At 34.4% G+C, this 16,186-nt stretch overlaps 1 protein-coding gene across 3 annotated transcripts in view; it reads right to left on the bottom strand.

Annotated features, from left to right (window-relative positions):
• Window positions 1-15,928, bottom strand: part of Tbc1d19 (TBC1 domain family member 19) — an 84,324-nt gene extending 68,396 nt beyond the window's left edge. The window contains exons 1-5 of one of the 3 annotated variants that reach the window (XM_015482015.2): window positions 15,816-15,917; window positions 14,965-15,043; window positions 14,605-14,668; window positions 13,338-13,384; window positions 9,834-9,944 (exon numbers count right to left, since the gene is read on the bottom strand). In XM_015482015.2, coding sequence (XP_015337501.1) covers window positions 9,834-9,944; window positions 13,338-13,384; window positions 14,605-14,668; window positions 14,965-15,039 — 297 coding nt within the window. In that variant the 5' untranslated portion in view covers window positions 15,040-15,043; window positions 15,816-15,917. Of the gene's footprint in view, window positions 1-9,833; window positions 9,945-13,337; window positions 13,385-14,604; window positions 14,669-14,964; window positions 15,044-15,815 lie in introns of all 3 variants that reach the window. The other 2 variants (XM_015482014.2, XM_048784298.1) reach the window with 2 other exon arrangements.
• Window positions 15,929-16,186: the final 258 nt, after the last annotated feature.

The raw sequence follows: 16,186 nt of genomic DNA, 5'->3' as shown, positions 1-16,186 counted from the left end.
CAATATTAATTCTGCTCATCCAAGAACATGGGAGGTCTATAGCCTAAAGTCTTCTTCAATTTCTTCCTTCAGTGTTCTACAGTTTTCACAGTAGCGGTACTTCACATCTTTTGTTAGACTGATTCCCAAGTATTTTATTTTTGTGTTTTAAGTCAATTACGAATGAGACAGTTTCCCTAATTTCTTTTTCAGCAGGTTCATAATTGAAGTATAGGGATGCAATTGATTTATGAGTGTTGATCTTGTATTCTGCTACTTTAATGAATTCATTTATGAGCTCTGGAAGTCTTCTGGTGAAGTATTTTGGGTCTTCTAAATATACAAATATGTTGTCAGCAAGCAGAGATAGTTTGAGGACTTCTTTTACTATTCATATCCTTTTAATTTCCTTTTCCTGCCTGACTGCTCTAGCTTGAGTTTCAAGAACTGTTTTGAAGCAGGCATCCTTGTCTTGCTCCTGTTTTTAAAGGAAATGCTTTCATATTTTCTCCATTCTCCAATAATGGTAGCTTTGAGTTTGTCATATATAACCTTTACAATGTTGAGGTAAGTTCTTTGTATCCCTAGTTATTCTAGTGCTGTAGACATGAATGGGTGCTATTTTTTGTCAAATGCTTTTTCTACATCTATTGAAATAATTATGATTCTTGACTTCAATGCTAATAATGTGATGGATGACATTTATTGATTTCCATATGCTGAACCAACCTTTCATCCTTGGGATGAGACCCACTTGGTCATCTTGCGCTATCTTTTTTATGTGTCTTTGTATATGGCCTTCCAATATTTTATTAAGGAATTTACATCTATATTCATGAAGGATATTGGCCTAAAGTTTTCTTTCCTTGATTTTTTTTTTTTTTTGTCTAGTTTGGGTATCAGGGTGATACTAGCTTTGTAGAATGAGTTTGGCAGTGTTCCCTTCTTTTCTATTTCATGGAAAAATTTGAAAAGGCTTGGTATTAGTTCTTCTTTAAAGGTCTGGTAAAACTTTGCTGAGAATCTTTCAAGACCCAGACTTCTTTGTTGAAAATCTTTTGATAGCTGCCTCAATTTAATTACTTGATATTGATCTGTTTAAGTTTTCTATACTCTCATGGTTCAATCTGGGCAGGTTATATGTCTCTACGAATTTGTTGATATCTTCAGGATTTTCTATATTATTGGAATATTTTCTATTTATTGGAATTTCTGATGATCCTGAAGATTTCAGTACTGTCTGTGGTGATATTTACTTTTTCATCTCTAATTTTGTTAATTTTAATGTTTTCTCTTTGTCTTTTCGTTAGTTTGGTTAAGGGTTTATCCATTTTGTTTGTTTATCCTTTTGAAAAACTTTTTGTTTCACTGATCATTTTTATTGTTTTTTAATTCTCAAATTCATTAATTTTGGTTGTGATTTTAATTATCCCCCCCTTTTTTTAACTGATTTTGGTGTTGGTTGTTGTTCTTTTTTAAAGGCCTTGCAATGTAATGTTATTTATTTGATATCTTTCTATTCTTTTCACGTATTAGCTTAATGCTATGAACTTTTCTCTTAGACCTGCCTTCATACTATTCCAGAGCTTTTGATATATTGTACCACGATTCTTATTTATTTCTAAGAATTCTTTTACTTCTTCCCTGATTTCTTCTGTTATCCATTCATCATTCAGAAGTGTATTATTTAATCTCCAGATGTTTGCATATTTTCTTTTTTTTAAATCTCACCATTGATTTATAATTCCATTCCATTTGATCTGACAGAATAAAAGGTCTTATCTCTCTCTGTCGCTCTCTTTTTTTTTTTTTTGTATTTGCTAAGATTTTCTTTGTGACCTAAAATATGGTTTATTTTAGAAAATGTTCAATGGGCACCAAGAAGAAAGTGAATTCAGTATTTGACACATGAAGTAGTCTACAGATGTCGGTGAGGTTCATATTATTAACTATATTTTTTAGTTCTGCAGAATCTTACTTAGTTTATATTTGGATGATCTATCCAGTGGTAACCAGTATTCTTGTATTGTGGTCTATTTGATTCTTAATACTGAGATGGATTTGTTTTATGCATGTAGATGCACCATTGTTTGAGGCATAAATATTTACAATCATTGCATCTTATTTTTGTATGATTCCCTTATGCAGTATGAAGTGACCTTCTTTGTTTCTTCTGATTAATTCTGACTTGAAGTCCACTTTAGGCGATATGAAAATAGCTACCCCTGCTGGTTTATGCATCCTATGTAAATGATATGTCTTTTCCCATCCTTTCACCTTCAAGCTGCAAATGTCTTTATGAGGTAAGTATCCTGCAGACAGCATATTATTGGGTTTTGCTTTTTAATCCAATCTGTCAACCTACGTCTTTTGATTGAAAAGTTCAGACCATTTTCATTCAATGTTATTATTGAGATGATATTTATTTCCTGCCATTTTGATTTATTTCTAATGTTTAAGTCACACTGGATTCTTTGACTATTCTTGTAGTACAATTCCTCCCTATGCTCATTTTCACTTCTATTTTTCATTCCTTCTTCATGAAATATTTCATTGAGTCTGTTTTCTACTGCAGGCATTCTGATTATTAATTGTTTTAGCCTCTGTTTTTCAGAGAAGGTTTTTAATTCATCTTCAATTCTGAAGCTTAATTTTTGGTATAGTATTCTTGGTTGGCATTCATTTTCTTTCAGAGCATGGTATATATTATTCCAACCCTCGTGGCTTTTAGGGTCTGCATTGAGAAATCAGTTGAAATTTGGATTGGATTACCCCTAAATGTGACCAGCCATTTTTCTCTTGCAGCTTTAAAAATTCTATCCTCATTGTATATTAGGCATTTATAGACACATCATTATAATGTGTCTTGGAGTGGATCTATTCTGATTTTGTATATTTGAAGTCCTACATACCTCTTGTATTTAAATTTCCAAGTCATTCTTAAGGTTTGGAATTTTTCTGATATTAAATCATTGAAAAGACTCTGTATCCCTTTAGTTTATATGTCAGTGCCTTGATTTACCCCAATGATTCTTAAATTTGACCTCTTGATGTTATCCAGATTTCCTGAATATTCTTGTCATGGTCTCTTAACATCCTTTCTTTATGGTCAACTTTATTTTCAAGATTAAATAATTTGTATTTGAGACCTGAATGTCTGTCTCAAAGTGATCTAATCTCTATTGCTGATGCTTTTTATTTAATTTTTAATTTGGTTTATTGAGTCATTTCCAAAAGTTCAGTTTGGTTCTTTTTCAAAATCTCTTGTTCACTTCTATAATTTCTTTCTAATTTCACATCTTACATCTTCTTTTAGCTTGTAAAACATTTTAACTATAAACTTTATAAATTCCTACTCTGACATTTGCTCTGCTCTGGCATCAGTGCAGTCAGTTGTTGAAGCATTATGGGCTATTTGAGATGATTTGTTCCCTTGCTTTTTCATACTGTTTGTATGTCCACCCATCTATTGGTATAGTTCTCACTTCTTCTTTTAAGTGAGGTAATATTATGTGAGCTTCTTTTTCTTAAGAGCTGAGTGATTATCCAGATATTTTTAGTAAATGTGTGACTTCTGATGATCTTAATATAAGCACCAGTGAAGACTTGTACAATTCAACCTTACGAGAAACAAAAACATGTTGCTATTGTTCTCCACAGTTCCTCAAATCCAGGTATGAGCTTATAATAAAGTCCTATAATGGTTCAAAAATTAGTTATTAAGTTTAGTAAAATCCTATAACCTTAAATGAGGGCTAAAAGGGGGAAAGAAAAAAGATTGGGCAAAAAGGAGAGGAAGAATGAGAGAAAGAAATTAAGAAAGAAAAAAAGAGAAACAATAAAAAAGAATAATCCACACCAAGGCAGAAAAGAGAAATACACTGATGATGGTGTATTTGGAGCAGTAGCAGATAATGCAAGAGGATAAATAGGAGATAAGAGGAGCAAGTATAAACTACAGCTAGGAAAACAAAAATAGGAAGATTGATTCTAATCAATGCTTTAAACAATTAGATGAAATACATTCAAATGGGTGGAAGGTACAATATTGGTTATTGGTGTAACAATTACATTCAAGTTAATGGGTTAGTTATATTGGGCTGAGATTGTGGCTCAGCGATTGAGCGCTCGCCTAGCATGGGCGGGACCCAGGTTCGATTCTCAGCACCACATAAAAATAAAGGCATTGTGCTGTGTCCATCTACAAAAAAGATTCATTCTCATTCTCTCTCTCTCTCTCTCTCAAAAAAAAAAATTAAAAAAAAATAGTTATATGATCAAAATGATGTCAGAGTTATTTATAATAAACCATATCAAAGTGAAGTAAATTCTGTTTGAATCTTGGTTTGAATTTCATTGGACAATTAGCAGATGTCCATCCTTCTTTGGCTATGGATCTCTCCAGAGTTTCAGAGGCACAGGAGTCAATTCCCTCATTGCTATATATCTCCCACCAGCCAATTCTGGTTTGTCAGCTCAGGAGCCTGCAGTTGACTGCTCAGAGGATGCAGTGTTGTGGCATGACCCTGTGACTTCTGTAGGTTATCATGTACCTGCTCTCCTCTTCAAGATATTTTTAATGGTGGTGAAGATCCTGGTAGCTTTCTGTGAGTGCAGGAATTCTGATTGTGGTTTTTCCACAGGTGTTCTCTTGTGCAGAAGTATTCACCTAACAAACAACACTTTTTGAGATACTGTAGTGAAGGGACTCAGGTGGTTCACTGCCCCAGGTTTGAATGATGGACACTATTATGGTTTGAATGTGAGGTGTCCCCCAAAAGCTCACATATGAGACAGTACAAGAAGGTTCAGAGGAGAAATGATTAGGTTGTAAGAGTCTTAACCCAATCAGTGAATTAATCCCCGGGTAGGGATTAAAAACTGAGTAGTAACTAAACTGGTAGGGTATGGCTGGAAGAAGTGGGAATGGGGGCATGGCTTTGGGTATATATTTGTATCTGGCAAGAGGACTTTCTCTGCTTCTTCATCAACATGTGGGCTGTTTCCCTCTGCCACAGTCTTCTGCCATGATGTTCTACCTTACCTAGAGCCGGCCTTCTATAGACAAAGCCCTCTGAAACTGTGAACCCACAAATAAACTTTTCCACCTCTACAATTGTTTTTGTTGGATATTTAATCACAGCAGTGAAAAAGCTGACTAAAACAGGCACTGATTTCCTCTATTAACTATAACTGATGCAAGGTCCTGACAGTATCCAAACAATGCCCTTTCACTTACCAGTTGTGACCACGGGTCAGGCTGGGGTACCAGTTAACGCTGAGAGCAATCACTTCCTGTTGCCTAGACTCTGGTAACTGTATCTTCTGCTTAAGTTTCCTGGGTTATTTAGGGAACTTCTCCTAGCAGCCTTCTCTCTGTGGCTGTCACCATCCAAGAACTGGGTCTCTAGAGAACTTCCCTCTAGAATAGCCATGCAATCCCAGGGACAGTCCCTAGGCTTCTCATGGTACCTCTTTCCAGTGATCAGGGCTCATGAAGTCCTGGTCAATCTGTTTTCTCCTGCTTGGGGACTAAGCTGCTTAGTTGCTGTCTCTGAGTTGAGTACAGGCTGCTCAGTGCTTTGGTCACGGAGACTAAGCAGGACTCAGTATACTTCCCAGCACAGACCCTTGTCAGCCCATTTCCCTTATTTGTGGGAAGGAAAAAGGAGGTTTTCAGTGATTTTGGGCTAAAAGTGGTGCTTCTAGAATTTCTTTTTGGACAAATTCTTAAGGGGGCCCACTGCAGGGGATTTCCCTCTCACTTAATTTATAGCTATCTGGGAGTGGGAAGATCCCATGCTGATTTAAGGGGGTGACTGGCTGACTGAGGGCTCCATAAGATGGCTGCAGACCCCTGGCTCAGGTTTCTTTTCATGATTTGGTTTTAAGCTGTGCTCTGTTTTTTTTTTTTTTTTTTTTTAAAAAAAAAAAAAGCAACTTTCTGTATATCAGTGACAAATCCACTGAGAAGGAAATGAGGAAAACTACATCATTCACAATTACCTCAAAACAAACAAACAAACAAAAAACTTGGGAAACGACTTAAAGAAAGAGATGAAAGATCAATATAATGAAAACTACAAAACCCTAAAGAGAGAAATCAAAGACGACTTTGGAGACTTGCTCTTGGATAGACAGAATTGATATTATCAAAATGACCATACTACCCAAAGCACTATACAGATTTAATGCAATTCTGATCAAAATCTCAATGGCACTCCTCATAGAAATAGAAAAAGCAATCATAAAATTCATCTGGGAGAAAAAGAGTCCAGAATAGCTAAAGCAATCCTTAGCAGGAAGAGTGAAGCAGGAGACATTATTATACCAGACCTTAAACTATACTACAGAGCAATAGTAACAAAAACAGCATGGTACTGGCACTAAACAAATTGGTAGACCAATGGTACAGAATAGAGGACACAGAGACTAACCCACAAAATTACAATTATCTTATATTAGACAAAGGTGCCAAAAACATGCACGGGAGAAAAGATAACATCTTCAACAAATGGTGCTGGGAAAACTGGAAATCCATATGCAACAAAATGAAATTAAACCCATATCTCTCACCATGCACAAAACTTAATTTAAAATGAATAAAGGACCTAGGAATTAAACCAGAGACTCTGCATCTAATAGAAGAAAAAGTAGGCCCTAATCTTCATCATTTGGGATTAGGCCCCAACTTCCTTAATAAGACTCCTATAGCACAAGAGTTAAAACCAGGAGTCAATAAATGGGATGGAATCAAACTAAAAAGTTTCTTCTCAGCAAAAGAAACAATCTGTGAGGTGAACAGAAAGCCTACATCCTGGGAGCAAATTTTTACCCTTCACCCATCAGATAGAGCACTAATCTCTAGGTATATAAAGAACTCAAAAAGCTAAGCACCAAAAAACCAAATAACCCAATCAATAAATGGGCCAAGGACCTGAACAGACACTTCTCAGAAGAGGATATACAATCAATCAACAAATATATGAAAAAATGCTCAGCATCTCTAGCAATTAGAGAAATGAAAATCAAAACTACTCTAAGATATCATCTCACTCCAGTCAGAATGGCAGCTATTATGAAGACAAACAACAATAAGTGTTGGCAAGAATGTGGGAAAACAGGTACATTCATATACTGCTGGTGGGACTGCAAATTGCTGTAGCCAATATAGAAAGCAGTATGGAGACTCCTTGGAAATCTGGGAATGGAACCACCATTAGACTCAGCTATCCCTCTCCTTAGTCTACACCCAAAGGACTTAAAAACAGCATACTACAGGGACACAGCCACATTAATGTTTATAGCAGCACAATTCACAATAGCTAAAATGTGGAGCCAACCTAGATGCCCTTCAGTGGATGAATGGATAAAAAAAAAAAAATGTGGCATTTATACACAACAGAATTTTACTCAGCAATAAAAGAGAATAAAATCATAGCATTTGCAGGTAAATGGATGGCACTGAGGAAGATAATGCTAAGTGAAGTTAGCCAATCCCCCCCCCCAAAAAGGTCGAATGTTTTCTCTGATATAAGGAGGCTGACTCATAGTGGGGTAGGGATGGGGAGCATGGGAGAAATAGATGAATTCTAGATAGGGAAGAGGAATGGGAAGGAAAAGGAGGGGGCATAGGGTTAGAAATGATGGTGGAATGTGATAGACATCATTATCGAAAGTACATGCATAAAGATCCGAATTGGGTGTCAAATACTTTATATACAGAGATATGAAAAATTGTGGTATATATGTGTAATAAAAATTGTAATGCATTCCACTGTCATTTTTTAAAAATCAATTAAAAAAATAATAAATAATTTTTAAAAACCTCTTTAAATAAAAAAAAAGAGAGAGAATAAAATCATGGCAGGTAAATGGATGGAGTTAGAGAAGATAATGCTAAGTGAAGTTAGCCAAACCCCCCAAAACAAGTGTGGAATGTTTTCTTTGATATAAGGAGGCTGACTCATAGTGGGGTAGGGATGGGGAGCATGGGAGAAATAGATGAATTCTAGATAGGGAAGAGGAATGGGAAGGAAAAGGAGGGGGCATAGGGTTAGAAATGATGGTGGAATGTGATAGACATCATTATCGAAAGTACATGCATAAAGATCCGAANACAGTAGTGGTAATAGGGATAAGTGTATTATTCTCACTATTTGGCAGAATATTTTTTAATCCCTCTGTTTTCCATGCCTGATACTTGCCCTGTCTATGTCTACGGTTTCTGAGTTTACAGCCTTTCTGATTCTGTGTCTGGTGAATATACTTCTGATCTCCTGTGGGGAAAGAGTTACCTAACTATGCACAGGGGTTGGAATCCTGGAGTCTATGTCTTCTTGACCCAGACTTCCACATACTTCTCCATTTTCAGTCCTCTGGATCACCATGGCCTCTGTGACACATAGTGTCTGATTCTTGAGCCCTTCCAAGTTCTATGGAGAAAATTATTTTCCTTCTTGTATAAGTCAGTGTTTAGTTATGAAACCAGTAATGAAATGTGAAGAAGGAAAAACAGAATTAGTAAATGCAGAAACTATGACATCTCAGTTGAATGAGAGTAAACAAAGAAGGAATTAAGAACTCAGCAGTCCTCAAAGCCAAGATTTAGACATTTATGAAGAGGAAGTGGCTGCCACAGAAACAAAGGGTGGTGCCCAAAAGGGGCAGAACAACAACAACACAAAAATATAGTCTCAGGAGCTGGGCTGCTGAGTGCTGCTGAAAGAGTATTACTGGGCCTCTTGTATGCTTATCGGTTGGTTTCTGCACACAGGAACCACGAAGGGAGGCTCTTTCCTCATATTACACCCCAACAGTGTCTTTCTAGAACTTTCTATTGACAAAGACTAACATTAGGCCAGCTGATAAGGGGAAAGTGATTACAGGGTCCAGTTCTAGAAATAATAAAGCTGAGCACAAAATGGTGGATTTGTAGTTAAAAGATTGAATTGATTACACAGACCTCTCATCCACATTTTTCATCTTCTGGAGGTATTCAGGTTTGGCCTTTCCCCTAATATGAGCTCTCCTTTAAAACACTAAAGCACAGAGTTCTAAGGTGTTTCCTATTTCACCACAGATAGTAATTACATTCTGTACTCCTTATTGGTTTGGGGGTGATTAATGAAGAAGGAGTGAAACTACATTAACTCTACCATCTCCCTATATTTCATTTTTTTTTGGTGGTGCAGGGGAGTACCAGGGATTGAACTCTGGGCACTGGGCCACTGAACCACATTCCCAGTCCTATTTTGTATTTTATTTAGAGAAAGGGTCTCACTGAGTTGGGCTGACTTTAAACTCCTGATCCTCTTGCCTCAGCTGGGATTACAGGCATGAGCCACTGCGCCCAGCCCTATATTTCATTTTAAAGCTAATACCTCTCTCTGAAATGTGATGGTCTCCAGAGCAATGGCAGTCTCTAATTCATCCTTATTTCCCTGTTTCCTCCAGTGCCTCACCATGTTACAAGCTCCATGAAGTTGGTTAAATTAAATAAAATGTAGTTGCTTAAAAATAATTTTATAAAACTCACTATTTGTTTCAATCATTTTTATAGCCATAAAACAGGAACCTGAATCTCCATAAACTGTCTTATAAATCTATGCTGTTTATTAAAATAAGAAATAAGCAAAAGCACTTATAGATCAATGTAAACTCACTTTGAGTTCTACAAGAAAAGCAACCCACTTTGTCTATGTACATATTTGCAATAAAAAAGAAATGTTACTTTTATTAATTTGTTTAATGAGTACATTACTCTATTACCTTAGACACATGCTGCAATATAATATTTTTCTAATGGCTGTCTTCTAAAGTGCATTAACTTATTTTAAAATGCCTATACTTACCAATTCAGGAATGTCTTTTACTTTCAGAGGAACTTGGATTAAACCCAAATGAGTCCTAAAACTAAGAGAATCACCATTTTCATAATTTGGGTTGCGAAGATTAATTAATACCTTTAAAAACAAATCCAACAAAATTGGTTAATTGTCAAGCAGTGATATTCTTGGTACATCAGTAAAAAATTAAAAACTGTTTGGAGTTATACATATATTTTAATCACATTTTAAAATTGTATTGAAATATTAAAATACAATACCATAAATATGCTTTAAAAATGGTTTTAATATCCTAATTAATGATCTACTTTATAAAATTAAAAAGTTAAGAATTTAGTTAGAAATAAAATCTTTTGATGGTGAAGAAAATAAAAATTGATTATAACATGGAAGTAGTTACCAGAAAAATTTTTAGAATGAACTCCAAGACTTTTAAAAACAGAAATTGATAAGATTTTGAGGAAGATGGTAGAATAACATTGCAGGGTATCTCCTCTAAACCAAATCCAACAAAACAAACAAAAACAAAAGGAGAAATTTCAAAAGCACAGCTAAGAAAAAAGACCGTTACAGCTTTCAAAAGTTTGCAGATAAAAATCATCTTAGATATTTGTATATCCTTTAAAATCTAGTAATCTTACTTCTATGAGTATGGAATATGAATATGAAATTTCAAGCAATGCATTCCATATGAAATTTGGACAATGAAAGACTATTAATAAAGCACTATTATAACAGAAGAATATGAGACAACTTAAATATCGTATTAGAGGAGATTACTTAAGTAAATTAAGGTTAATTCATATAATAAAATATAGCCTAATAGGCTTCCATTTATATAATGGCTATGAAAAATGTTTATAACATTATTAGTTCTCAAAATTAAAAGTTCTGGGGATGCAACTCAGTGGTAAAGTACCCCTGAGTTCAATTCCAGTGCCAAAAAAATTAAAAAATAAATAAAAAGTATACTAACAATATGGTTACTGCTATGTGAGGATATGTAGATAAATTTATTCTTTGGTAACTTTTTTAAAATTTTTTTTTAGTTTTTGATGGACTTTTATTTTATTCATTGATTTATATGAAGTGCTGAGAATCAAACCCAGTGCTTCACACATGAGAGGCAAGCTCTCTACCACTGAGCCACAACCCCAGTCCCATCTTTAGTAATGTTTTGTTATTTTTCTAACAACATTTATTTTTCTGGACAGAATAATAATAACCTAAAAATATTTTTAACTGAGACTGTTGAGGAAAAGAAACCACGAAGAGTCCAGTGGAGGAGATTATAATGTAGAATACCATGATATCTGAAGAAGGCAAAAGGAGTTGGTAACTGATGGCTGATAAAATGGAATGAGTTATGAGGCCAAATGACTTTTCTAAAATTATAAATATTATATCAAAATTGGAAATATCAATGGTGTTTGTTTTAACAAACAATGTTGAATGTACATTAGTATAGAACAGCACAACTTTAGCCTAATTACATAAATAAAAAATTATACTGCACGACAATTCCCAAGCAGAAAACAGCAAGTGGAGAAGAAACTGAATATATGGATAACAGAAAAGAGAAAATATTAGAAATGCAGATATAATTAAGAAAATATTATTGAATTAAAGAAAAATATCTCAGTATGACTAATAAAAGAACAAATTCAGCAATAGTCCTCAAGGAAACAAGATGTTATAAGCTATTACAAAGTTATCTTTGTAAAAATTACATGAAATTCCAGTCCTTAAGTAACCATGTGCTAAGCACTATTCTTCCTGTTGGTGACAGAGCAGTTAAGGATAGAATTAATTCATAGCTGGTTTGTGGTAGCTTTGTTCTTACCTCCAGGGATACTTGTAAATCTCATAATGTTAGTCAAGATGAGAAGAAATATACTAACTAATCGTCTGTAATGGGCTATTTAATGTCCACACCTCCCCTGGAAATATTCCATATTTGCTTGCTTATGTTATATTTTGAAAAAAAAAATTTTGGCACCTGATTTAACCAATGGGGGTATAAAAGACCCTCTTGAAAAACTTGTCCCTGATTTAACAGACCAAGATAGCCCTCATGATCTTGATACTTTATAACCAAAGAACAAGCATATGTTATGCAACTAACAAAGGACAGATGGAACGCTGCTGGAAATGTAAGTTTCTTTGTGTTTACTCTTGCTGCAAAAAAGTCTAATGGGGTGACCCTATGAAGTCCTGTGCTTGTTGTCAATTCCTTGACACTGTGTAATTGTTGCAGCAATGAACAAAACAGAAAGAAAACCTCCATCCAACCTTCCATTGTTATGGTAGAAAGCAGCCAATAAGCAAAATAAAGAAAGAATGGGTTACATAACGATAATTGCTGTACACAAAAAGCTGGAAAGACATAAAGAAATCCAACCAGGGAGTTAGGGGGTGCTTTGCCGAGGTGATATTAAGCAAAGATAAGAGGAATGAAGGAACAAGTGGGGGCGGGAGGGGATTTGGAAGGAAGTTGAGGGAAAGCAATGAGGCTAACGTGACTGGAATAGAACAAATCAGGAGGAAAAGTAACAAAATAAACTCAGAGATATGATGGAGCATCAGATTAAAGAGGGTGTTTTGGGCCACTGTCATAACTTTGGATTTTATGTAGAATAAGATGGGAAGCCACTGAATACCAGAAGAGTGACCAGTTCTGAACTGCATTTAAATTTCATTTGAAAGTTGTGCTAAGAATAGATTCTAGGTGGACAAGTAGTGGCCAGTTAGGTCACTACTACATAGTCCAAATGAAAGATGATAGGCTGGAGGTGGCAGTAGTAGTGATGACAAGAACTGGATATCATTTTAAAGGTAAAACTGACAGTATTACATGCAAGATCCAAGAGAAAGAGTAGAATTAAACTTGGGTGAATTAAAACAACGAGTTCCCATTGCCCACTGAGTTTCACTTGGATGTTTGCTATACCTCTCAAACTTAATTACACTCATCTTCACTAATGGACATGTCCCTCCTCCTATATTCTCCATCCCAAGCGAATACCTCTGCCCAACTACCCAATCTAGACAATGGGAGGCATTATCATTTCTTTTTATCATAGTCCCATATCTACTCAGTTCCTAAATCTTCCTTAAAATCTTCTTCAAATCTGTTAAATTCTTTCCATTTCCAATGCTGTTTTTTCAGTTGACCCCTCATACTTTCCTTCCCTGTACTCCTAAAATAGGGAAGGAATAAAAAAGGAAAAGATGTACTGAATACCTGTATGTGCAGGCTGCAGGCTACATGATTTATAATCACTATTTGTTAAGTAAAATCTTCCTACTTAATTTATCTGCCTCTAATCTTTCCATATTCCAATATATTTTCAAGGAGCAATCCAAACACAACTCTGATGCCATTCCACTCTTTCAGTGGTTCTAAGATATTGTACAGGGTGATTTCTCTGCCTGGAGATATTTTTACAATATCATTTCTCTCACATTATTCCTTCATCTGTGTATGTATAATTATCCAACTGAACCTACCTCAAGAAAATCCTTAGGTGCATATACAGGTCGGAAAAGGCTTAAATCTAGAATAAGACAGATTAAAACAAAATTTCAGTTAATATATGAAATCTTAGTAGTAATAAATGTCTCTTTCCTATGTTTCTGTGCAAACAGATCAATTCAAATGCTTGCTGAGTACTGATTATTTGTCATACATTGTGTTAAATATTGGGATAAAAAAATGAATACAATCTCTCTCCTTCCAGCCTAAATGGCATATTATAGAAAAAATTAAGTCTCTTGGATAAATTAAAATAAATTATTTAGAAGTGAGTTAACAAAACATTGTCATTGTAATATAAAGGTTCTATATGGGAATTCTCCAAGTACTTGGAATATAAACAATGCATTATTAGTGAATTCCTCTAGTTATATTGAGCTGTTTCCCCTTTTCAATTCTAATTGTGCACCGCTTCCTCTATTAAAACACTTATTTCTTACCCTATTGCCTTGACTTTTTTTTTTTTTAAAGCAGTAGAGGGAGGGCAGGAGAATGAATATGTATTTGTCTGTCTGTACAATTATAGGTATTCATTTGTCATAATAAATGAAGTACAGTTGTTACACAATTTTTACCTTGATTTGATCTCATAAAAATAGAAGGGAAACTGATAGAGAAGGGGAAGGGGATGGAGAAAAAGGTATGGGGAAGTATTGAAGAATGACATCTAACAAATTATGCTATATCTAAGTACAAAAATACCATAATGAATACAGTTTTCATATACATGTATATAATGCACTAAAATAATAATAAAAATAAAAGGGAAATCAGTAGAGCAAGCAGATGAGGGTAAGGGAGAAGAGAGAGAAAGGGAAGGTACAGGGGAATGAGACTGATCAAATTATATGCTTACACAAATATGACATAATGAATTCTATTATTATGTATAATTACAATGCACCAACAAAAATGGTAAACATTTTTTACCTTAATTAAAAGATAAGAGTCTTGGGAATCAGTAAATTTTGTTTACTCTTTTGTAAAAATGTTTTAAAATGTTACTTTTAAAAAGGATAACCAACTTAAATAGCCTCAAAATAACGGAAAACACAGATCAAAGTTAGGAATTCTTAAATTGCAAAGTAGGAGTATAAGCAAACAAAACAGATGACAGAAAAATCAGTGGGGAGGAAAAGTTGTTATCCTTCAAGCGTATTACTTATTGTGTTATTCTGGAATCATAGTGGGGAAGACAATTCTTTTCCCATTACTCCATTTTGAAGAAAATTCTCCATGTACCTGGTTCATCAGTTCCCATTTCATTCCATTTATTGAGAAGTTCTTTTTGTTCTCCAACTGGTCTCTAAAAAAGGTAGTAAATTTCACATTGGTTTTATTTCTGAAACTTAGCAATGCAGTTTAAAAATAAGAATCAACAACTTATTTAAAAATTCAATAATCTACCATAACAGAAGGAAAAATAATCTTATTAAATATGGTGAAACTTTTTGGAATTATACTTAAATTAATTATTTAACTATTACATTATATCTAGTCTCAAGGTGCTAATGAGTCCAAGAAAAGAAGATAAATGATCTGTACTGGCCAGTAAATTTCACAAATAAAAACTGCTCCTCAGCCACGTACTACATCTCTTACCCCATCCAGCAATCTCAGAAATGCATCGCAAGGGGGACTGGCCAAGAGAGTGTGACTGTGAGTCAGTAGCATCATCTTCCTATATGAAAGACAGTATATTATACAATACTACATATTTAGACAGTTTTTCATATAAATTTATTCTTTTTTTACACCACCGTTCTGGTGCCTTCAGTGGCTTGTCTTGGGATATTATCAAAAGAATATCCACTATATCTGTCAACCACAGGGATAAATAGTAGGTAGGGTGAATAAAATGAAGGGAAACATTTTCTCTTATTTGTGGACAGCTATGTAGAATCTAGAATGTGCCACATGATCTTTCTCTTCTTTCCCATCTCTACCCACCAAAGCCCAGAGTGACAGATTAATATTGAGTATTAGATCTAAGGGGAATTCTAGTTCTGCAAAGAGATGATAAATTTTTCTTTTCATTTCCTATATTACTACTACATTGCCTATTACAAGATCATAGTATGCCTAAACTCCATCTCCAATTCAAGATTATGACTACTGTGCTGAATTAGCCAAAATGTAAGGAGATGAAAGGTAATTAAAATCTTTTAAGTATGCTCATAATTTTTATAGCTAAATGACTAAATAATCTATACTATAAATTACACATTTCTACTTATTCTCAAAAAAGGTATGTTAGAATAATCATTAAGCATTCATAATAGAAATCTATATAGAATATACCCATATGATTGGCATTTACAGATTTTTATTTTAAAACAAGCTAATATACTAGTTAAAAAGGAATAATGTGCCTAATAGTTATACAATTTCATCATTCTTTTTTGTAATTAATTCACAATAAAATACTTAAGTATAAAAATGTTAAAAAGTACCTTTCGTGCCAATGGGATACTCAGTTCAGTGCACATACTATTTAAACTCTTCAAAATTCTTTTTTCCCAACTTCCCTAAAATATAAGGAATAATTCATTATTATTTTTCATTAATAACACTGGAACTAATCAAAAATATTAAAGTTATTATGAATTACACAGAAATGGTAAAGCTGGTTGAGATTGTTAACCTTATTCATAAGTTCACTCAACAAATACTGATTATTGCTTACTATGTATCAGGTATCCTTAGTACTGTGAATTCAGCAGTGCTACAACTTGAATATTAAATGTCTCCCAAAGTATTAAAGACTTGGTTCCCAGGGTGGCACAACTGGGAAGTGGTAGGGCTTGTGAGAGGTGGGGCCAAA

This window comes from Marmota marmota, unplaced genomic scaffold (assembly GCF_001458135.2).
Source record: "Marmota marmota marmota unplaced genomic scaffold, marMar, whole genome shotgun sequence".
In the NCBI taxonomy this organism is placed as follows: domain Eukaryota; kingdom Metazoa; phylum Chordata; class Mammalia; order Rodentia; family Sciuridae; genus Marmota; species Marmota marmota.
The sequence above is the reverse complement of the archived record's forward strand: the minus strand, read 5'-3'. Positions and strand labels throughout refer to the sequence as shown.